The 25,561-nt window shown below is 44.6% G+C and overlaps 1 protein-coding gene across 12 annotated transcripts in view; it reads right to left on the bottom strand.

The window, feature by feature from the left end:
- The window catches only part of tcf7l2 (transcription factor 7 like 2), an 83,429-nt gene that overhangs the window by 37,355 nt on the left and 20,513 nt on the right, over positions 1-25,561 (bottom strand). For all 12 annotated transcript variants that reach the window (XR_008387581.1, XM_053640752.1, XM_053640753.1 and 9 more), the window contains exon 4: positions 19,539-19,640. Coding sequence is in view for 11 of the 12 variants with exons in the window: in XM_053640752.1 (XP_053496727.1) it covers positions 19,539-19,640 (102 nt within the window). In the remaining variant the exon portion in view is untranslated. The remainder of the gene's footprint in view (positions 1-19,538; positions 19,641-25,561) is intronic.

Raw genomic sequence — 25,561 nt, 5'->3', positions numbered from 1 at the left:
TAAGAGCTACAAGCTGGCCAGGCCGGTACACAGTGTGTGCAGAGGAAGCATTCAAATCTCTCATTCTCTCTCTCTCTCTCTCTCTCTGTCACACACACACTAAATATAAAAAACAGCATGTGTGTAACACTACGATACTTTCTTGAAAAAGCCAAACTAAGAACCATTCAAAACTTGGGTCGATAGGTCAGTGACCCCACATGCTCCAATGATGTTACAATCAGGATCAGCGAGCGAGAGAGAGAGAGAGGGAGAGAGAGAGAGAGAGAGATGACATGCTGTTGAAACCTGCCACCGCAAGCTACTCGTATAATACAGTGCTGTGGAAACAGACTGTACAATTCTGAGCCATTAAAACAAAACCAAAAAAAACAAAACAAAATAAAATTCACATATTCAGTGATTATCTCACATTCAACAGCAATTCATTATTATTCACAGCAAAAAAAAGAGAAGAAAACACCAGAATATATCAAAAGCCTGGCCCGGGCTTTTGATGAAAATAGCAGGGGCAGATGTCACAAAGCATTTTGGGGCTTCGGTCATGTGACCCCATGCTGGGCTTACTCGAGATCATGAAAAGTGAGCTACAGCTGTGACGGAACAAAACACAAGCGCATCCTACTGCATTCATCAAGGCATCACAAAAATCAGCTCTGAATCAATCAGCCGTTCACACGGCGAGGGAAGTGCTTTCCTCTTTGTGTTCCTGTTATTGGGCTGTTTACTGATCGTTATCATCCCCCCTCTCCTCGACGTCGTGCTTGGACACGTTTCAAAAAGCCATGCATCTTTTTTTTTTCTTTCTATTTCTGTAAGGAACCCCACTCCTTAATGGCTTTCAAAACAGGAAGCACAACAATACAACTGAAAAGTGAGACTGCTCACTGTAGACATCCTCTCATTTTGGGGCATGCGTCTCTCTCTCTCTCTCTCTCTCTCTGTCTCTCTCTCCCTCCCCCTCCCTCCCTGGCATACATGCACAGATGCTCATACACATGCACACATAGATTGACCTTCATACATTTTACACCCTGTCTGGAGAAACTTCTTTATGGGATACAGATACCTTGGAGAGAAACTAAACCCCTGTCCTTGGAGGTTTATAGCTACATGTCCAGCATCTCTAAAGGCTTATCTAGAGTTGAGTTCAGCAGTGTACTGAGAAGTTTTCACAATCTTGTATAGACGTAACTGCTTTATTAGTTTGCATCTTCTCTTACAAAATGTATTCTGGCGTAAGGGAAAGTGCTTGTTTTAGTGAGTGGTCTAGACGCGATCGTACAACTCCTTCCACAAAGGTTCTACTCAAGCATATCCTAAAAAAAAATGAATAAAATCTGGATGTGTGAATCCAAGCAGCTAAATCTAAACGGGCTATCGGAGGTCATCAAGTTAAGCACTTGCTAAGCGCGAGTCGGAATATTGAAAACTTTTCTCATGTTTCGTTTAATTCGCCAACTGTGCGCAAACTGCGTAAGAGCTAATAAAGTAAATCAAGGTGTAAATCTTGTAAAAGCCGAGCTGTAAGATTCACTGCCATCAAAGCCGGCGTACATCCACGCAGCGATGCTCAAGGCGTGTATGCATCAGAAAGTCAGCTGAACTTAGTCCACATTCCTCTGATGCGTCATTACAGAACCTCTCTGAGCTCAAACCTGTACACATCTCAGCAAAGCCAAAACCCCATCCAGGAGTCTCAACATGACAGGAAAAGTGCTTTTTTGTTTCCTGACTCAAAGAGCTTGGAGAGACAGCTACACAACCTTCTGCACAGTTGGATAAAACAAATCCTAACAGCACAGCTACACCTGACCAAAGAACTCCTTTTCTTCTCTGAATCCTCAAATGGACTGCGTTGTCTCTTGACACCCTGAACCTATCCATCAATTCAGTCTAAAAACGGTACGTGCCCCCTTCCTTCTCAAGTGTGAGCACGCCCTCCCCCATCGATTTCTCCCAGTCGAGGCCTTTTCCCTGTGCGGCGCGCATCCACAGCAGTGTCATCTTTACCACTGGTCCTCTTTTAACTGACTTTTACTCCAGTGGCATAATGTACAAACGGCGAAAGCGGACGGGAAGAAAGAGAGAAAAACTGATACACGCGCTACAAAGTTTTGTCTATTGATTTCTTTTTGATGCACGGCCGAAAAAAACGAGCGGGAGTTCAAAGCCGAGAAGGTCTTTTTTGATCACGGCTACAGTAGCGCTGGTGGTAGTAGTCCAGGAAGCGGTGCTGTTAGACTGAAAGCGTTTGTGTGGATTTCTTTGTTCTGGTCATGATGTGGTTGTGAACCAATTTGATGCTCCGTAACGTTTACACGTGCGATGAGTATCTGCTGTGGCTACAGTACCTGCTGGACTGTAGCACAGAAACACTGACAGAATAAGACTGTGCTTATGGTCATGTAAATAACACTAGAATGCCTGATAGGGGAGAGTGAAGAAAAAACAAACATACGGATAACACTGATCAAAGTCAGCAGACAAGTGTGGGAGGAGAGAAAAGAAAAACAGAGCTGGAAAATGGACAGAAAAAAAAAAGGGTAAGAGTTTGGATGCAGAAAAGCATCACTCCAGAGCGTGTCCAATCCTGTGATCTGGCGTCGGCGAGTACGTATGCCTCGTGTGAAGGTGTGATGAGCGCTCGGCCCCGGCTCTCTGTGATGTGCTGCGCTGTCCACTGGGGGCTACAATTAGACCATCAAACTCATTGCAGCCAGGAAGCGGCACACATCTCCAGAGCCTCTCGCTCCAAAGAGACGGCCAACTTGTAAGACTGGGGGAGGTAAGCTTTGATGTGCCGTGCACAGCAGAAGCCTCCCTTTTTGCTCATATTAATGGCGAGGAGATATAACAATTAAAAGGGAAAAGCAGCAGGCAGGCAGGCGGGCGGGCAGGCGGGTGGGCAGCACGACTACTCGCGCACAACTAGCATTAGCATAGAGGACCTGCAGCAGACACAGAGGTCATAAATGGATTGCTAGTAGAGCTTCACAAGCCACTTGAGATGCATTACTACCACATTCGAGGATACACAGAGGACGAGTGAGTTCAAAACTCAATATAGAGAACTGTGCCATAATAAGGTCTACGAACTGAAGATGTGCCTACGACACAGATTTATCAACAGGATCTTTTTTTAGAATGAGTCCCATTGCTCTATGTTCAGTCATTGAACATGTGCTTAATCCAGACCCTAGTCATAGATCTTAGATATGTTTAGTTCCTTGTCAGATTACATAGTCTAATAATATGTCAATTCTGCTTTATCCCATAATCCAAATACCACGCCTTTGCTCTCAGTAGCGTTTTCGTTAAGATCCACCTTCTTGGAGAGAGTGTGAGTAAAACACCATGCAGTCGATCTTCTGATGCGATCGTCAGGCCTGCCAGGCTACATGGCGACAGAGTGAAAACTTCTAATTAAAGGCTCCATTTATGTGTTGCATAAACACAAAACAAATAAAGAATCGCTCGGCTGTGCGACGCGTGAAGAAAAACAATTATTTATTATTTTTTAAAGCCAAATAAGAGACCCTGCTCTGTATCCAAAGGTCTGTGGCAGCATCATCTGAGCTTTCCACCGACCCGTCTGGTGAGATATAAAAAGAGAAACGAAGGAAGAAAAAAAAACAGCCTCGTGAGGAAGAAACGTCTTGTTACGGAGGAACAGAGCATGTCGCAGATGAGAGTCGGACAGTGTTCAAAGAGACGCAGGCCAGTGAAGCGCTCGCTCGCTCGCGTCTCCTCCATGCCGCTCCGTCCTTAATGAGCCTCCCTGTAAAGCCCGGGCTCTGCGGCTGTCTGTCTCGCTCCAATCACGGCCCGCCGCTTTATCCACATCCGCTCGCTCGGCTCTGTTTACCTCTCCCAAAACGGCTGTTAACAACACAAACGAATGAATAAATGCGCAAATTAATGCGTTTCATTAACGTTAATAATGCATGAAACGTGAGCAGAGCTTTGACAGCTATCCAGCTGCACTAAAGCAGAGGAACGCTATGGGTAAAACTAGAGATGTTGGTGTAAGGGTTTTGGTACCACGACTGAACCTTGAGTCCCCTTTTTTACCTGCACGTCAAATTAGAGACACTGCAGCGTTCCTGTTTTCACCACGCTGCACAAGTGACACGTTCTTCTTTTAGACTGAATAAATGACCACGATGACATATTTACACCTACGACAGTACGCATCAACCGGATCATTTACTACGGCGTTCAAGAAGAAAACCCTCACAGGAGAAACAACAAAGAAAAAAGTACGTTTAAAAAGAAATCAATAAATAAAGAGTGAGTTACGACTGGAAAGAATGAAAGAGTTTGGTGTCACTTTTGCTCTTTTTAAGACACAATGGAGACGGAGAAGGTAGATACTACTGGCTGCGTGTACTGTGGAGAGACATCAAAACCGAGATAAACAAATAAAAAGCCGTGAGACGGTTGCACCGAAACTGCTGAGAGGAATAAAAGCGAATAAATTGGGCGTTAGTCGCACAAAGGGTAAGCTGACACACGTCTGAAAATGATCTGGAGGAGGAGAATGTGAAAGGACGACGCAAAACTGCATCGAAATCAGATCCCAAGTGTTCCTGAAGTATCGTTCTCGCGCTCTCGGTGAGGCCTAGCGCAATGAACCTGAATCGGGTCGGATTAAGAGCTTGCTCGGAGCGGTCAGCATTCCAGTGGCCAATACACACACACACACACACACACACACACACACACACACACACACACACACACACGCGCGCGCACATGCACACACACACGCACACACACACACGCACACATATACACACAGACACGCATACACACACACACACGCACACATACATACACACACGTGCACACACACATGCACACACACACATACACACACACACACACACGGACACATACACATATACACACACACCTACATACACACACACACACATGCACACATATACACACATGTACACACACACACACACGTACACATACACAAACACACGCACACATACACACACGCACACACACATACATACAAAAATTGTTCAAATGTAAGTGTTACAGAGCATTCAGTTACAACAATAAATTATTCTTTGGGAATGTCAGATTGAAGCTGTACCCCTCCTCCCTAACACTCGCTCACTCATTCTGCTCTCCTCACTCCCAGACACACACTCACACACATAAATGTACACTCTTCCCGCCTCGTGAAATCTCCCTCGGCACATTACGTGGCCAGTCTGAGTGTCCATAAAGCATGCAGTAATTGTATCTAAAGCATAGGGGGCTTTCATCCAAACTAAACAATGGATTAGCGAGGGAACATGCTGCGGGACACCGAGCGATTTCAATGGACCACAAACGCCTTCCCCTTCATGTCCCTAAAGGCAAGTTTCCATATGGTGGAATTTCATAACGGGAATTTTCACAGTCACAAATGTGGTGGAAAGTGCTATTCATTTTCACTGCAATTTAATCATTGCGCAAATCTATCTGGGTTTTGTGACGGGGGTGGGGGGTTGTAGTGGCGAGTAGAGGGTTTACTAAAACAAGCACAGCACCTCCAAAACCAGCTCCCCTGCTATAAAGCCACCCAGGGGAAGCAGCGTAAATCACTCATCCTTCTCCCCGAAGTTCATCTAAAACTTCCTGGAACCAGAGTGAGCGCACTCGAATATAAATAAAGAGTGAAGTGGAAGACGCAACAGTGATTATATAAAGTGGAACAAAAATGGAGGACAGAAAAGGCCACTCAGGGCTCATGAACAACAAAACAATGTCCAGCATGTCAGTAGTCAAGATGTCTCCTGTGGGTTATGTTCACACAATATATGACGGCTAATGTGGCTAACTGCTTAGCTCATATGAATCGTTTTTCATGCGACGCTGCACAATGATTAAGCACACAGGAATCCATTTTTGTTTCACGAGTAACAAAACAGCTGCCTCGTGCTAAACTGTAGGGAAACGGGGCATTTTCTTCCTGTGCTTCATCCTTATCTTGTCCCTTCCTCTTCCTCCTCTTCTCTCTCTGCCACTTTCCCAAGCTCCTCTATTACAGGCCTGTGAAAAGAGGTCATGTATCAGTTTACTGAAAGTCCCTCTCTGACCACACGACCCCCCCACCCCCACCCCACCCCCACCCCCACAGCGCGCTCAGCCCCATGTCATTCCATCACTCCGTCCCGCCCTCCCTGCTTTCCTCTCTCCCCATTCTATTCTTCCATAACGCTGCCCAACAGCTCCGCCCCCCTCGTCAACCCACAGCCCGATACTAATTGGTAAATCTGTCGAACCGTAGCAGGCCAACAATAAGACACCTGGAGTTCTGTCAAAACACGTTTCTCTGTGAAACAGCCTCAAGTGCTAATACTGTACCAGCTAACTCGGCCAGCCTCACCCTTAACACCACAAGATGTGTGTGTGTGTGTGTGGGTGTGTGGGTGTGTGTGTGAATATGTAGGAAACAAATCTGGGTTATACTGCGGTATAGTGGAATGCAGTGTTGCTTGAACTGGGCACGCTAACATCACAGTTTGCCACTTGGTGAACATAGTGTTCATGATTGTGTGTGTGTGTGTGTGTGTGTGTATTCTGTAAGCATCATGAACACTCTCAGGTAAGTTTTATGTTGGTGTGATCGTTAAAATAACATTTATTAATAAAAACATTTCTTTTTTGCTCAAAATCAATCATGGTTTATCTTGGGGGGGGGGAGGATGGGGGGTTGGTGGGGTTTTCACATCTTTTCCAACAATATTTTAGATTCTTTTTTAACTTTCCCACCATCTATGTTCAGCTTTGTCGCTACAGTTTAAAGGTAACTAATTGCGTCATAAATATATAACATATGAAATGTGCTGAAAATAAGACACTCTCTACATATAACAGATTAAGAAATTCAATCCTGTGCTTCTTACGTTTCACACGAGCAAATCCAAATCCGTATCTATATTTTTCCTAAATGTTGTTTTTTTTTTAAAATACAACAGCTGTTACTCTTTTCCAGGTAGGAAAATAGGTGTTTGAATATTTTTAAACTTTCCCGACCTACACAAGGACCTTGTAATCATGATGCATTAGAGGCTCACTAGTTTGTTTTAATATAGTTTAAGTCGTCATGAGGGTGCAACAGGGAAAGTTGTGCCTGGCCCCAGGGCAGGTTGAGGTGCACATCTGGAAAAAGCCTTTAATCACAATACACATGTGAAAAACGCACGTCCCGCCTTGAGGCGTTATGCAAGGCAGGGCTGACTGCAAGGTATAAGCGCAATCGCAATCCAAATGTGCAGCTATATAATCTCAATATACTCATTTTGTCCATTTGGTGCAGCCTGTGCGAGAGTAGGAGTGTGTATCCACTTACAGGCTGGCTCACAGGAAGTCCTTAAGGCAGTTCCGTCATCAAAAAAAATCTCACCCATTTTCAGAACACTCTCCTGTGTCATGGTCTTTCCCCTCCCGTAGACAGAAAGTGAACTGTACTGTTTCAGATCCGCCGCCGCGCTGCAGTGTTGCAGTGAAATCGTGTGCAGCCGAGCTTGAAAACATGACCCAGGCTTAGTTAAGACACGCATTTGCTTGTCATTCATCTGAACTCTCTCTTGCACGCATGCAAAACGGGCACGGGTGGGAACACCTACACCAAAAATATGTGGACATGGAGTTTACACCTTCACAAACACCCTCTACAACACAAGTACACTCACACCCACAAACCCAGCGGCACGTGCTGACGAGCCCCACCCCAACCTTGTCAAACAAGTTCTCGCGGCAACATTTTACAAAAAAACCCTCAGAGCAGGGTGGGGGTGGGGGAAGAAATGGAAATCTGATTATTCACCCAGCATAAGACCACTTCAAAAGCGGAGTCCATTATTACCTACACGCAGCGAGGCGATCAATGAGCAATTGATCAGTGGAGCAATACAAAGAGCTATTCCCTCGATGACTTGGCGGCGAGCGCTTCCCACAATGCCGCAGCTCTCTTCACAATGCGAAATGTAAGAAGATGAGCTAAACAATTTCAACCCCCTGATCTCCGCGCCAACGACGCATTTGGCAGACCAAGGCTACTCATTGTACGGCGCTCTTTTGAGCTCCCCCAACTATTTGTGTCCACTAAGGAGGGTCGAGGCGTGAACGAGAGACACTGCAGCCCCGTATCATGCCAGCCTGTGCCTGGTGAATTCTGCCAAACAACTCTCTTTCTCTTTCACACACACATACACTCACTGCTTTCCTCTTAATAGATCATTTCTCTGCCAGTGGACAAGAGGACAATTAAGGCAGATAGACTGCAGCCTTGTCTTGTGCAAACATCCTTAACCTCGACCCACATGACACGCCACTGCACATGCATGCGCATAAACACGACCCACTCTGCTTCCTCGCTCATACGCTGGCATACGTTCAAGCCCAGATGCCAGAACTGAAAAGCAGCCTCTTGATGCCAGCTGCTTCAGGAGAAAGCAAAAGAAATAGAAATAATCGCCACCATTCCGGAAGCTGAGAGAGAGAGAAAAAAAAATCATTTACATAACACAAATGCGGCTCGCTAGCAAGAGCGCTCACAAAGATGACGCTCGGAAGACGACGAGGCTGTGAGGAGAACGCCTGGAGGGACCGAACGTTTTAAAAGTCCCGCAAACAGACCGAGCTGAAGTTGAGCACCAAATGTTGTCTCGTGAATACAAATGACAAAGGAGCAGCTTCTTGCTGATCTACCTGTCCACAACGCTCCATAAGAGCTTGGAGATTACATGTACGGAATGAACATTTGAGCTCATATCTTCTCGCGTTATTGATATTTCGATTGCAAAATTCCCAAAATTGATTTATGTATACATTTAGTTCCGACTATAAGATACGTAGAATTAAAAAAGTTCGAAAAGTGCAGATCTGCTTGTTCGGGGACTTCGAAGACGTCACAGGTCGCACAATCGCTCCCTAACTCGCACTCTTTCACACGAGTCACGAAACCGCTAACATCCTTTTTCACCATCATCCCTCATTTCCTACGTCTGAGGTCACGCTATTCATTTTACACAGCAGGATGCATGCACTTTACTACACACACACACATACATACATACATGCCATAAGGGCAGGCAGGCATTTCCTGACTGTGAGGCTGTAAACCCGAGCGCATCCTCGCTGCATGAATGAACGCACGGCTGTGTGAAGCATGTGGACGGTCAGCCAATGTAAACTAGAGGGGCGCATTTTGAGAGTGCCACAGCGCTAACATGGTCGACGCAGGCTTCCTGCCAAATCACGAGAGGTTAGAAGAGGAACAGCAGGGGCAAAAAAAAAAGAAGAAGAGAAAGAAGAAAGGAGGTCAATATTACATAGACCGCCTCATAAAAATGTTGATGCTAAACGCAGGCGTCAGAACTCGACACGAATAGAAACGCCGAGCAAGCTATCTTTATCCTGAGTTTATCTGATCATGTGACCTTATGTCGAAGTCAGGTCAGGATGTTGCTGAACAAGCCCACATGCACACCCACGCACGCACACACAATGGGTGTCCTGAGCGCTGAGAGCAGGTTAACGAAGATGGGCAGGTTGAAAAGCACACAGGCTGATAACCTCGTCACTGTTTGCCCTCAGTAAAGAGCCAGTTTCCCATAGATCTCTTTATCACAGCACAAACTACTGCCACATTTGTCATGAGAAAATTAAAAGTTGTGCTTGTTCCACTGATCCTGTACCTAATAGGGATGAGCGATATAGACTTAAAACTATATCACAATATTTTCTGGTATTTATTGCGCTAAAGATGTCAGTGATGATATAAATATAGTACAGTGCACCAATGTTTTTGGCTCCAAGTGATAGCAGTGATCTTGAGAGCCTCAAACACAAACATTGATCTAAAAGTAAAAATGATTTTCTATAACCAAACCAGTTCCAGATTGCAGAGGTAACTCCTCTTTTAGCGATAAACTCCACCTCAGCGTCACGTCCACCTTCCGCTGTACTTGTTTCCGCTCTGCACGTGAGCTGCGAAGGGTCGCACACCATCACACACAGAGATACGTCATCAACTAGGCTTTATCGTTATCATCACGGGAAGACTCATTCTTATCGTGGGGAGAATTTCTACCGGTATATCGCAAACGATAAGATTTCGCCCATCCCTAGTGCCTAAGTACCTGTGCTCACGATTAGTACTAACGTGAACTACTCGGGGGCGGAGCTCACAACATGCAACACTACAAATGAAGTGCAAAATGCAAAAAAAAACTAACAAATAAACAAAAAGAAATACACACATTTGAGTGCGTATTGGTTTCGTTCGAGACTGCCGAAGGGGCTCAATGCTTATTCTATACCTGCGTCCAAATAGGCATACAATCCGTCCTAAATAGTATCCGAGATGAGAATTAATGTATCCAAAATTATGTTGAAATGAGTATCCCGAAGGGACCCGGATGGTCTACTATTTCCGGTAAACACTTTGGGAAACAACTAATGTTTCCCACAATTCTTTGCGCGAGGGAGGAGTCTTGTGACATTTTTTTGCATCTCCGAATTCAAGGATGCATTGAGAGGTATAAATGAAATGTAGAGAAATAAATCACGGGAATGATAAATGAATGGATATAGTATAAATGATATAAGGAATAACGGATAAAGAAAGGCTGAAATGCACGCGGAGTTTGTTTACGGTGACGGTGTTCTCTTCCGGACAACAACGCTCTCTTCCGTTACGCAGCGTGTTAGTACGTCCTAGTACTCGCATACTCTTAATACGCACTCAAAAGTATATACTTTTTCTTAAGTATATAGTATAAGTATGCTAATTGGGACACAGGGTATGTCTCAGCCGGCACAAATGACTTTAGCAAGTCTTCTTCTTCAATAAGGTGTTCCGTCAGTAATCTTTCACCCGATATAAGCTGGTGAACCCAACGGCGGATGAACAAATGAACAAGCACTTCCAGTTGGTGTCAGTGCTTGCTGAAAAGATGATACAGTTACTCTGGTAAAAAAAAATTGGTGAAAAACGACCAAGAACCAAAAGTTGTGTCAGGTGGCTAGTGTCTGAATGTTCAGGAGAAAAACTCACCATGTTGTGTCTGGGTGAGAAAGTGTGCGGTGGGGGTTCTGTGGCTACAGGAACAATATTACACACACACACACACACACACAGGCTGTAGAGATGTAACGGTATGAAAATTTCATATCACGATTATCATGACCAAAACTATCACTGTTATCAGTATTATCACGGGATTGTTAAAAAGTTCTGAAAATGTACAAAAAGTACTGATACACACTGAAATCATTTAAACAGCTTTTATATTTGACTATAAAGTGAGGGATGGTTGTCACTAGGCTTGCTGTGAGAGTCATGTTCCCGGTGGTACACGATTACATCAGTTGCCCACCGCGGCTCCGCCCCCACTGTCGTTTTTTCTCTTCTACAGTAATAAAAATCATTTGTTTCGGTTAGAGGACACGGCGGAAGGAAGTGACAGCGGTCGGGAGAATTTCCAACCTTCCAAGAGGAACAAATCCAAAGTGGGGTCATATTTTGGATTTTCAAAAAATGCTGAAGGAATCTTAATAGAAGATGGTAACCCTGTCTGCAGAACTTACCAGAAGAAAGTTGCTGTGAAAGGGGGTTTTGGTGCTTCGCTGGTGCTTTTCCCTTGCCCCCCCCTCGCTCTTAAATCGCTTATGAATTACCACGTGGCCGCGCATTTCACTTTCGTTTTCGAATTCGGGGCAGCAACTGCTTAAATGGTGGGTTCATTATTATTCTTAACGAAAAACACAACAACAAAACAGTACAATGACAAACTCGCTTATACTAAACCAAATCCTCCGCCATCGTCTTGTCAGTCGCTTCGCCTCACTCTTCCCGTCAGTCGCTTCGCCTCACTCCTCCCGTCAGTCGCTTCGCCTCACTCCTCCCGTCAGTCGCCTCACTCCTCCCGTCAGTCGCTTCGCCTCAGTCTTCCCGTCAGTCGCTTCGCCTCACTCCTCCCGTCAGTCGCTTCGCCTCACTCCTCCCGTCAGTCGCTTCGCCTCACTCCTGTAAGTGGGCTCACCTCACTCTTCCTGTCAGTCGCTTCGCTTCACTCTTTTCCGTCAGTCGCTTCGCCTCACTCCTGTAAGTGGGCTCACCTCACTCTTCCTGTCAGTCGCTTCGCTTCACTCTTTTCCGTCAGTCGCTTCGCCTCACTCCTCCCGTCAGTCGCTTCGCCTCACTCCTCCCGTCAGTCACTTCGCCTCACTCCTCCCGTCGGTCGCTTCGCCTCACTCTTCCCGTCAGTCGCTTCGCCTCACTCCTCCCGTCAATCGCTTCACCTCACTCCTCCTGTCAGTCGCTTCGCCTCACTCCTCCCGTCAGTCGCTTCGCCTCACTCTTCCCGTCAGTCGCTTCACCTCACTCCTGTAAGTGGGCTCACCTCACTCTTCCTGTCAGTCACTTCGCCTCACTCTTCCCGTCAGTCGCTTCGCCTCACTCCTGTAAGTGGGCTCACCTCACTCTTCCTGTCAGTCACTTCGCCTCACTCTTCCTGTCAGTCACTTCGCCTCACTCTTCCCGTCAGTCGCTTCGCCTCACTCCTCCCGTCAATCGCTTCACCTCACTCCTCCTGTCAGTCGCTTCGCCTCACTCCTCCCGTCAGTCGCTTCGCCTCACTCTTCCCGTCAGTCGCTTCGCCTCACTCCTGTAAGTGGGCTCACCTCACTCTTCCTGTCAGTCACTTCGCCTCACTCTTCCTGTCAGTCACTTCGCCTCACTCTTCCCGTCAGTCGCTTCGCCTCACTCCTCCCGTCAATCGCTTCACCTCACTCCTCCTGTCAGTCGCTTCGCCTCACTCCTCCCGTCAGTCGCTTCGCCTCACTCTTCCCGTCAGTCGCTTCGCCTCACTCCTGTAAGTGGGCTCACCTCACTCTTCCTGTCAGTCACTTCGCCTCACTCTTCCCGTCAGTCGCTTCGCCTCACTCCTGTAAGTGGGCTCACCTCACTCTTCCTGTCAGTCACTTCGCCTCACTCTTCCTGTCAGTCACTTCGCCTGGCTCCTCCTGTCAGTCAGTTCGCCTCACTCTTCCTGTCGGTCAGCTCACCTCACTCTTCCTGTCAGTCGCTTCGTCTCACTCTTCCTGTCACGGTTTTAATTATAATTAAATGTGACACAGTAATATTAACCGCCGGGGAATTTTATCGTGGTTTATCGTGAAACCGGTAAAAGTTTCATCCCTAACAGGCTCTGGCTAAACATGATAGCCTGTGGTCCTGCTCACATGGAACAGCGATAAGAACGTGAAGTGACCATGAGTTTTAAACAACTCTGTGAGTTCAGGACAGGAAAGGCCTTGGAAAAGCTGCAGGCAAAATGCCATCTGGGTGCACACCATCAAAAGAGACAGAACACATTGCACAGTACAGCTCTTTGAGAAAGACAGCAAGAGAGCTAGTATGTATGTGTGTGTGTGTGTGTGTGTGTGTGTGTGTGTGTGAGTGTGTGTGTGAGAGAGAGAGAGAGAGAGAGAGAAAATGCACTGGAGTTCAGTCTGAAGTCTGTGACACTGGGGTGCTCATTATCAGCGAGGGGGCTGGGATTTCCCAGCAGGCCTCTGGCCCTCCCAGCTATTGTCCAGCCGGTCCAGGTGCACCACCATTCACAGACAAAAAAAACAGAGCAAATTACCAGGCAAAACTTCTGTCCCTGCACCATCGTGACACAGCCTGCTCAGTCTCACACAGTCTCAGCGGGAGGTTGGGAAGATGCAGTGCATTGAGGGATTTTTCTTGAAATATTCTACCCAATATGAATCGACGTTCATGGCTGGATTAAAAGACACCTGTGACTCTGTGTTGAGAGTTCATCATGGTGATGTCTGGTGTTAAGGACTGCACGGTATTCAGTGGCACAGAATGCAGGGCTTCAGGTGGGAGGTCCCGCTCTGTACCAACTGCTCACATTCCATTACTTCCTCACTACTAATTACCATACACTCGGAACTGGCACAAAACACAACTCTTCCCCCTGTTCTCCCCCTCCTTCCCTCTCCCCTTTCTCTGCATCCTTCCCGTTCCCGCGTTTTACACACACGCACACACACACGCTTTATTATTTCTGTGGGATATTTACATATTTACATTTACAATGTAGTTGTACTTTTAAAAAATACTACTAATAAAAACTACTTTTTTGGTAAATCTCTTTGATATATTGTGATGTACTCTTCATGTGGTCCTCACAAAGGGATAAAAACCTACACACACACACACTCTCTCAGCAGTGGAGCCCGGTGGGGAAACAGTTAACACTCCAGCCGTCCCCTGCTGCCAGTGAAAGCCCTGAACACAATGGAGACATTGTCCAGCCTCAACAAGACCCAGAGGGAAGGGTGGTGTGTGTGTGTGTGTGTGTGTGTGTGTGTGTGTGTGTGTGTATGTGTTTATTTCTTCATCACTCTCCAAGCAAAAATTACTTTTAGAAAAGTTTTTAACAGAAGTAGTCTTCAGAAAGTCTTCGGTCTTGTTCCCGCCCTCATAACGCTTTAAAATCAACTCCACACTCGAATGTAAATCTCACACTATGGCACCTGTCTGCACATTTCAATCACAAAGTGCATCTGACTGATCAGTTGATCTGATTTCAGTCATGAACCTGGCTCCTATGGTATGAACGAAATGCTCTGTCTCAGTCACATGACGGGAACACAATGGAGGCTGCAGGAACAGCAGTGGACAGCTGTGCGCACAGAAAGACGGAGAATGCAGGAAAGTGAGCCTGGAACGAATGGCCAATCTGTCACAGCTGTGGGGAAATATCCCATCTCACCCTGCTCCCTCCCACCAAAAAAAGGTTTCCCTTACACCACACTGGACTGACGTCACGCAAACGAGTATGTGTATGTGTGCAGACGAGAGTGTTCGGGATTTCAGCGAGTAATGCATTACTAATCACTACATATCTGTGGATCTGTGTATGTGCTCTGGATGGATGTGAATTAAGGACATGCGTTTAGGTCATTCCTCAACAATTCCAGACAGTTGATTGTATTTGAACTAGCAAGTATTCAAGTCTTTTCACCTGTTAGATGTGTTGTTTTCTCACCTCTCATAGACTCATACATGGTGTACACTGTGGTAAAAGACGTATTTGAGTCTGGCGAGTGCCCCCAGTGCCTCGGTGAGCAACTAGTAGTGTGAGCTCGGGTTACTGTCTGTGTGGTGTTTTCTGTGCACGTTTCCTCGGGGTTTTCCAGTTTCCTCCAACCTCCCAAATACATGGCGATAGGTAGGTAGATGGCTACCTACTGCCTATGCTTAATTGCCCCTAGGTGTGAACGTGTGTGTGTGTCACATCATGATGACTTTGCAGCCAGTATGAAGAGAGAGAGTGTTTCAGGCCGTGTTTACACCAGTGTGTTTTCGTTTTAGAACGCATAACTATGGTTACGCCTGTAGTCTACACTAGTCCGGTGTCTTCGACCCTCGAAAACGGAGACTTTTGGAAACGCCGAAGACCCCGTTTTAGATTGAAAACTCCGGGCTCGCGTTTCAGTGTAAACAGACCAAAACGAAGACTTTTGAAAACGAAGGCATGACTTCGCCCACATGTGACACGTGTATTTGGTCGTGTCGTGTGGACGGAGATCGTCTCTGAAACACAGCGGAAACGCCAGTGTGGACGAGGATCGTTTTCATCCTCGTCCACACTGAACGCACTGGTGTAAACAGGGCCAGAGTGTTTCAGTCTCCTGTCCTAGCCTCCTCTTTAACTCCTCTCCATCAACTGGTCAAGCTGTATACTGTCTATTTCTCTCATTATACTTATTACACTTTTGGTTTCTTTTGGTCATTTTTTCTTTTCTCCTTCTCTCTCTCTCTCTCTCTCTTGCTCACATGCGTGTGTCTCTCTATCTCTCTGTCTCTGTACAGCTGATTGGAAGAGCACTTGAACTTCGGCTGCTGCTCCTTATCTCCTGCCTATCGGCATTCTCTTATCAGGCTACAGCAGACAGCCCAACCTGGCAGCCTTGGGTCAAGGATGCTAGGTGTTATTCCAATTTGACAGCAGAAGAAAAAAAACTCTGTACTGTTTACACTTTGCGGAAATAGATTGATAAGAGGATCACATACTGGGACAAATCAGAAAAAAAAAAAAAAATGTACACTATGTATACACTGGGTTGGATGTTTCAGACCTGAACGCATTCACCTGTCACAGACAATAGCAACATGTCTGACTAAAGTTCATCACTTGCATGATGCAAACAAAGGAAATGCTGGATCAAGCACACAGTATCTGAGTAAGGAGAGAGACGGAAAGAGAAAAGAGGCAAGGGAAGGCGAGAGGAAAGTGGAGAAAGTGAGTAGAGATTATTTCAGGTAAACCGCACATCTGATTTACACTTGCTAAACCAGTAAGTTCATGTTGATGGTTTCTGGTTTCATCAAGCCAGGACTTGATCAAACAAAAATCAAGATCTAATCACTACTAATAAAGAAACAAATAAAGAACACGATTAAATGGAGTTGGAATTCAGAGTAAAGCTGTTCACTGGAGAGAGCTTTAAAACTCTACTCTAAGGCAATAAAAAAGCATTACACTGTGTTGATAAGTATTTACAGCCTTACCAGACAGGCAGGGATTATAGTCAGGCACAGCATGTACCTGAAACTGCTCTTAAATGCCTCCTGCAGTTTTAATAATTTTGAGAAGGAAGAAGTGCCCATTTTCTCTACCCCTCTTTAAAAAAAAAAAAAAGGGAAAACAGGCAGAAAGCAGCCTTGTAAACCTGCCCATACCCTCCCAAAATAGCCCAGTACCTTTACAGAGTGAAGATCTCACTGGCTGTTCAGTTCATCAAAATGCTGCCATCGCCAACTCTTTGGTGCTAAACTTAACTTTTGACAGCTCTCTGTTTCAAATAAACACAGCGTGGCAGGCAGCTATTCTTAACTCAGCTCTGCCAAGATGCACTGAAGTCTAGGACGTTATGTGCACTGTGTGTTCACTTCGGGGAAGGAATGGAAGCTTTTCGCCATTTAATAATGGGACCTGAGTCACCCACAACAAACTCTGAAAGTGTCGAGAAGTTTTGCACTGTCAAGCTCAAAGCTGTACTGTTGGGCAAAAGTAGCAAATTATCTAACACCAATTTAACAAAATAAATCAGGAATACTTTAATGGTAAAAATGTAAGGCGTGTTACTGTAGTTATACTATGCTGATGATGAACACTCTTAATTGACTTCACTGACTTATGCCTGACCCTACATCCAGATGGGGCCAACCAAAACAAAGGGCTGTAAATTCAAATAAGGCTCTCTGGAGTGAACAGAGCAGTTGGTCTACTGACGGACACCATGAGGTAAAGTTACACACTTCCATTATACCAGTGCACTGATATGTCTACGCTTGGCGTTACTGATGATTGCTGAATGCGTGAAGGGTTTGGAGTTTACTGACTGGCTATAATGTCACTGGAATCTATAGAATAAAAGCTTGCAGATATTTATTTACCTCCCTTTACCTCCCTCATGGGCCTGGACATTAATGAACCGTTTCCATATGAGAGCTCAGGGAGCACCTGCAGCATCTCTGCAGAGACACTAGTCAGCTTGTAGCATTGTGGCCCTGTTTACACCAGTGCGTTTTCGATTAAAACCGACCTTTTTAAAATGAAAACGATTCTAGTCCACACTGGCGTTTCCGCTGTGTTTCAGAAACGATCTCCGTCCACACGACACGACCTAATACGCATGTCACATGACCGTTCATGCACACTGGGCATGCGCATACAAGTGTAAACAGGAAGTTGGTTGCTAGTCCATACCGGCGTTCTATGTAGGGTTTACGCCACGCGAAATGAGATTTGTTGCTAATTGCTCTAATCATAGCTCACCTCTTGCACATATAGGCAGCTGTACATACATACCTACTATATAGTAGGCGAAATACATGTACATGCAAAATACATGCGGTTTCAGACGCAGCCATGGCGACCAGCGGAGCAGATCACAAAGGGAACATCATCAATAACCAAAAACCAATTTGCAAGCAGTGTAACCAAAGTTTTGTGATGAAAGGAGGAAACACATCTAACCTATTAAAGCACCTTGAAGACCGAAACCCGGATTTATGTCAATGTTTGGTTTCGTTGCTTATTTATTTAAAATCATCATTATTAATTTGCTTTTGCTGTGTACGAGCTCTCGGGCGCTCGTTTTCCACTTTCGGTGCTGTTACCGCTAAGTGTGTAAAAGCCACGCCCCTCAAATTTATGTGCAGCAAGATTAACCGTGTTTTCAGGAAGAGTTTAACGCGTTTAACGGTCAGGAGTCCTTATTAACCATTTAATGCTTTAGCTTTTATTGGGGTAAAATAAATGGAAGGACATGACGGGGTTTACTAATTTTACACAACAGAGGCTTTTTAATGACTGATATATCTAAAATTTATGTGTTACAAAACAACAGATGTGTGGCTAGCACTGTTGACGTCTTTACTTACCGGTCAGTCAGAAAAACATTTCTACTCTTGGCTGGATAACTATACATAATGGCATGTTTAAAAAGACATTTTATATTGACATTTAACTTTATTAATAAAATAGAGTGTTGTTCAATTCGCATGTTTTTGTGTTTTGCTTTGGTAGCGAAATTGGTACCGAGTACCGTGGAATTTTACTCCTATTGGTACCGACTACTAAAATGTTGGTACCGTGACAACCCTAAAACAAACATTAGCTAGGAAATCAGCAGCAAGAGAAAATACAGTGTCTATCATGTTGTCTTGCCACTACAAAACATGAATAATACCGTTTGCCAAGGAGAAGCCTGTAGTTAGGATAGCTATGATAGCTGACATTAGTTAGGACCAAAAAACAATGAAAAGATATTTCTCTGTCTCCAAAATGATAGCTCAGAAAGCCAACATTGCAGCATGACATTGACTATTAGACTACAATACCCCTCCTCCAAACCTAGCATTATCATAAGATCAAGACTAATAAGTAGGATACTCAGGTAGGAGAATTATGATTTCCCTATTATAATTCTGGCATTTATTGTTTTTCCTATATTAAGAAATGTATATCATATATTTCCTATTAGCCTTAACAGTTGCACGAGTACAACACAAACTTTTTAAAACCACCGATTCATAGGCATAAGACCTATCTTTCTAAATCTTTCTATATCATACTTTTTCAAAATGGACATTAATAAGTGTTTTCAAATTTGAACCTGAAAAGCTTTGACTCTTCAAATGCATTTCTAGCAGAAAACGCCACCCAGATAAGAGTGTGTGAGATTCAACTCTACTCCTCTGAGTGCTACTGAATTTGTAGCCAACTAGCACCTAAAGTAAGTGCACAGCTCTCTGCAGCCCTGCTTGTCACACAAAAAGCTGCAGTCATTTGCACTCGATTGACAGGTTTGTTTTAGGACAGTAGTGCGAGAACCCGAAGAGGCGGGCCGTACAAGAGACAGGAAGAGGATCTTTTGTCTGTGCCGTGAAACAAAGAGCTTTGTAAATGCAATGACTAATGGGTGTTACTTACAACAATGTGTGCTGGAGAAGGGGACCTGGCATCTTTAAGTGCTTGTCTACTTTGAAGACTTCCTGCTTGAACATCTAGCAGTGGCCATTTCATCTGTAGATACTGAATTGGTGGAAAGAAACAAAATGGAGAAACAAAGAAAAACATGTTAACAATGCAGAAAAGCAAACAGAGGAAGGAACAGAAGAGGAAAAATATCCTAAAATGACCATATGGTTCAGAAAGCAAAAAGAAAGCAAAAGCAAATTGTGTTGAAACTCATCCTGGATCAAGGGGGGAAAAAAACATGAAGTTGGAACTGGCTGTTTAGTGCCATGGAGACAGGAATCAGGTCTTTGTTAACTCACAGATGTCCTGGATGAATAAGAAATGTCAGCATATGTACTGTTTATTTCATATAAAGGCTGATTTGTTGCATATATGAAATTTCAGATGTATTATATTGCTTTTACGTGTCTATAAAAAGTCATTTCAGCAACCGTTTGGGTAAATGATTGATCCAGCCTGGCTCCTTAGGACTCATATACACACATGTAAGTACACACAGACACGCACTAGTGTTTCTCACAGTGAAGGAAGAAACTTGAAGTGCCAACCTGTACCCAGAGATATTCAAAAATATCAACCCGTTGTGCAATTAAGTTATAAAACCTTCTCATTATCCTTTATAGTTAGGATCAGAGGGCACACACTCAGCTGTAGAAATGGGTGAAGATTAAAATGTACCGTGTAAGAGAGAGCAATGTTATACAATAAGGTCTACGCTAAAGTCGAAATACAAAGCAAGAGGGCTGTAGGTGATGTTTCTGAACTCTGCCCCATTCGCCTCACTCGGACACAGGAAACGAGTGTGTCATTCCAGCTTTCGCATCTTTCCTTTGACTCTGTCCTGTCTGAACATTAGCCTGCAGTCGAGCCTGGTCCTTCCTTTAAGAACTAGGCCTTATTTTATATCAATGCTGTCTCTTGTGTACCTGATCTACGTGTGCACTCTGCTCCCAACACACTCCCAGATCTGCTCACTGTCCATGTCCTCCTTCCCAGCCAACCCAGAACCTCACTCACTGCAGCTCTTTCCTTTTAATGCCAAAAAAAATCAGCTTTAGCAAGCACAATCAGTCCAATATTCACAAACCCAATGACCTCCAGCTGTGCACCTTTGACCTGCTGTACTGAACTATAAAACAAGGTCATACACAATAATTTTCTGGTTCCAGAGTGTCAGACTGTCAAAGTCATGGTCATGGCCATGATACTTGCTATTTTTTTTTTCCCTGTACAAAGTGTGCCCTCCGTAATTACCCCGGTCAGAGGTTAACTGGCTTATTGCTGATATTAGGGGAAACCTGAATAGCACCATACATAGAGGAGGAAACATGTGACCTTTCAAAATAGCTGCTTCATACACTGCCTGAGAGTAAATTCAAACGATTATTCAAACAATCTAAGGATGTAAGAGGAGGGTTCACTGGATTTGCATAAAGGCTTAGCAAATGCTTGATTACCCAATGAGGTTAGACACAACTGAGGTGGTTAGCCATCACAGAGAAATAAATAGGCCAGGTAGGTAAATAGAGGATATAAACAGCTAAATACGATACATAGAGGGACAGGGAGAAAGAGAGTATGTGCTGTCTGGCTAAAGGTTAGTTAAGCAGGCCTTAGCCAGGAACTGCTTCTTAACCTTGGAACCGCAGGCTATGGTATGCTGCCTAGAGCTCAAAACATGAAAAATGGATTTGGAGTAAACTTGACATAAAAATAGATCACTTTTTTTATCCATAATGTATGCTGTGGTATACTACCCAGGATCCCCAAAGAGAACTTCTGACAAGTTGGTTGGCCTTGTAGGTTGGCCAGTGATTCAATCGGGACGTCAACCACTGGGCTCGGATTCCAGCCAAAAAACTTGGCCGAGCTGCAAGTAAATAAATGTTATCATTCCTTCCTCATCTCTAACTAGATCCAACCACAGCTCTTCCCACTGTTCCTTCTCTTTGTCCTCCTCTAACCCAATCAAAATGCGTCTTTAAATCGTATTACCACACTTATGTGCTTGACCTTGACAGTATTCTGCATGAAGACATTTAGAGTTTAGCATTAGGTGCACTAAAGATGAAGGAGTAAATAAGGAGGTAGGACGCTCAGATTTGGAATTTGGTTTTGCCTTACATGCAGTTTTCAGTTGTTGCCTGTGGCTATCTGAACATGGGCTTTGTGTTGGTGCAGTACTTGTATAGTGGATACGTGCCTACTTCGTGGCTTTGTTGTACGAGAATGTTTGTACCATGAAAGTGTGTGTGACCCTTTCGGGGAGCCAGTCTGGTTCAGTATTAATTAGCGGTAGGTTCACTGCAGGGTGCAGTCCTGTGGTTGATGCTGGAGGGACTTATTGACTCCCACCTTGGCCGCAGCTCCACTGCTCCCCTTTCTCTGCAGTCCTACCTCCTACTCCTGTACATCTATTTGTTTATGAGTTTGCATCTGTACTGGGGGGAAAGGATGTATAATAAAGTTCTCCTGTTGAGCTCCTTGTGTTTTTTATTGGCTGCTGGTTTTAAGAATGCCAAACAGGGTGATACAATTAGAAAAAATATGGAAAACCAAATCCATATCATAGGAAATGTTTAGAAAGGGTGCAGTTTAGGGATTGTTTGCCCATTAAATGAACAAATGGCATTCGTAAAAATGTATATTTATTGTAAGTGTAATTTATAAGGAAATGTAGTGGTGCATGGTGGCTGTGAGCCAGGTGACATCCTGGCTTCAAGCGTAGTACTGTTTGGATTGAGGGAAGTGAAAGTAGACACCTCAACGAGGGCATAGTGCACATGCTCGAACAGGCGTATCCACTTCAGACCACTACTGCAAATGTTCTCTCCTTAATCCCTGCCACAGTTTTTATAAGCATGCCAAGGAAAGCAGCAGTGCCAGAGCTCTATCAACCCCCTCTCCAACTCCCTCCTGGCCCACTGACGGATGTACTTGGTTGGGCTGTGACCCCTAACCTCCGCCTGCTGCCTCTCGTCCTCCACCAAATTTCCCCATAGTAGGCCCCTTGGGTAACTCAAGTGCCATTCTGATGTGTCAAATTGCTCTGGAGTTTTACGATACGTTGCCCCCCTCCTTCCGCACTCGCGGGGTTGCGTGAGATCTGCCCAAAGTGTGCACTTCGTTCCTACTCTGACAGCAGGGGCTCCCCCTGTCACTCCCCCCAGCCTCTATCAGGCCTCCAAGCCTACCTCACCTCCTCTCTCCTGCCTCCGAACTGCCACAATGGCCCTGAATGACTCAATTGTCTCTGATGAAGTGAAAGACAAGGGAGTCTTCTAAATCCTCCCAGAGGGATGAACTCTCCCTCTATTGCCCAAAGAGTTCCCAGAGAGAGGGAGAGAGAGAGAGAGAGAGAGAGAGAGAGAGAGAGAAGGGGCACACTGGCAACAATAAGTTAGAAAAATAGTTGGGTTTTTTGCCATATTCCAAATCAGTAAAGTAACACTTTTCTTATTTTTAACTGAACTGCTCACATTTAGAACATTTTAGCTTTTAACATTTCACACATTAACTACAGGGAAAACTAAGAAGCTTTTTTGCACCGTGTCATGTCAGCACACAATGCACCACAATATAGTTCCATTTTAAAGAAAACTTTAACTTGCAGTGGAGAACCTCAGTATACACATGACTGTGAATGAGACGGTTCTGGCCATCATAGCACTCAGCGTTGATTCAACTGGACACTTGACATGACATTGCAACCACAATATTATTGTGAGTTAGACAGTCATTGAAGTACTTCTAATAAAATGATGTACCTTTGAAAGAGAACTCAATGTCACTTTGTATGTCAGGACCATCCTGACACAGAAAGTAAGCCAGTAAATCAAGTAAACATCAGACACTTTTTCTTTCTCTAATCAGACAAATCATATGTGTAACATGCCAGAGAGGCCACTGGTCCAGAAAAGCATGAAGTGATCCATAATAATGTATTACAGATATGTGCATTATGTAAATGTATAGGAACTGGAGGAAAAAACATATATATATATTCCTCCACATATATGTGTGTGTGTGTGTGTGTGTATACATAGATAGATAGATAGATAGATAGATAGATAGGTAAATAGATAGAGAGAGAGTGAGAGAGTGAGAGAGAGAGAGAGAGAGAGAGAGAGAGAGAGAGAGAAGAAGAAGAAGAAGAAGAAGGAGAAGAGGGATGCAGGGTTGGAAGCTGTAGTCAGCATAAGGCTGGCCAGCCTCCCACTAGAGACACCCAGCAATGCCCTCCACATCCCAGCCCATCTGTGCCCAGGGGTCAGGCGAATACATGGCAAAACAAACACACACACACACACACACACACACACACACACACACACACACACACAGACACAGGGTTAAAGGATCCTGGGACTGGTCTAACAGCTTGCAGCTTATGTAGACACAAAAAATACAAATCCCTTCTTTTCACTAAGGATGTATGAAGGCCATGTTAAACCCTGGAAGTTCTGGTTAAACAGGGAGTGCTGAAGAGACTGGAGCTGACACTGCTGTGTTCAAATGCAAAAGTCCAGAGAAACTCAGATCAGACTTGTGACAGATACAAGAGCTCCTGTTCTCACAGGCCCCACCTGCACCAGCAAAGCTCTATGTACTTCTTAAGCCCTTCGTCTCATGGGCTTGTTTGCAGGTGCAGGAGCAAAGGCACTCAGGGATGCTAATACTTTACCGCATTCATGTACAAACTCACGTTCACAAAAAAAGCAATTTTCTGTGACTGTAGAGAGGACAAAATGATGATCCAGCCAGGCTATTTGAAAAGCGCTGTACCTATCGTCAGATGTAAGGGAACGTGTGTGTGTGTGTGTGTGTGGCAGACATTCAAATGCCCTTCATTTCAGCTGAACAGAAGAGATGGAGATGGAAAGCAGAGGAAAAAGAGGATCGGTGATGGAAGAGTTGCCCCCTCACTACATGAAACTAAAAGTTAGTCTACACAAGGGCTCTTCACACTTGCTTAGTTCTCCTAATACACATTTTATGAGTAAATAAAGAAAAAAAAAATGAGAAAAGAACGTCCCACCAGCTCAGACAGCCTGAGGCAATTTGCAAGCAGGAAAATAAAGGCAGAATGTGGGCAGGCCTGGGGTTTGTGTGCCCCGGGGCAGGAGAGGCTCTGTAGGGCCTGAATTTACTCCAAAGCCAGAACCGCTGGGGGTTTCTCAGCCCTCTGACAGCGCGAGGCCCGAGACGCCAGCTCACTCTCCTCAAACCGCTCACCTTTCACCTTCCTCATTCTCTCTTCTCCTCCAACTAACTCCCTCTGACACGTTCTCCCTTTCTCTTTCAGTTTACTCCTCTTTTCCTCTAAATAAATCCTACAGACTCTCCAAGAGGCAGCTGCCTTTTGAAACTCATGGTGCTGTCTTTCATCCTGTACTTCTCAAAGAAAAGATGTAAAAAGGAAGTAGTAAGAAATACTATAGTCCTATACCATGATTCCCCAAACCCCAAACTCCATCTGCATGTAAATTCATCTCATCAAGGTGTAGTTATACTAAGCAGTCCCAAACACTAAGGCATGAGGTATGTGTGGCCAGACTCACGTTCTGTTTGTCTTGCAGGTGTGGGCTCATGCGCTAGTCAAATAGCAGCTGAGTCACCTGAAACATACAGAACGGCACTGGGCAACACCATATACCAGTACTATCAACGGAATGGGAGCTGCTAGCAGCAGAGCCAAGCTAACACAGTCATGTGACAAAAATAAATCCCACAAATGGTTTTCTAGGAGATAATAACGAAGGATCTGTCCAAGTCCACAAAGGCTAAGCAACACTTCTAAACTTCTGATCTAAAAGTAATGAAAGTGTATGGTTTTTGGTTACACTCTCAAACAACATGTGATACAATATACATAGACAATATATAATTAATAAAAATAAAAAACAGTTTAAAAGCAGAATATTCTGGTTTTGAATTGCTAAAAAGACTACATCCACTTTATCAAAAAACTGCAC

The sequence above is a fragment of the Ictalurus furcatus genome, chromosome 13 (assembly GCF_023375685.1).
Source record: "Ictalurus furcatus strain D&B chromosome 13, Billie_1.0, whole genome shotgun sequence".
Classification (NCBI taxonomy): domain Eukaryota; kingdom Metazoa; phylum Chordata; class Actinopteri; order Siluriformes; family Ictaluridae; genus Ictalurus; species Ictalurus furcatus.
The sequence above is the reverse complement of the archived record's forward strand: the minus strand, read 5'-3'. Positions and strand labels throughout refer to the sequence as shown.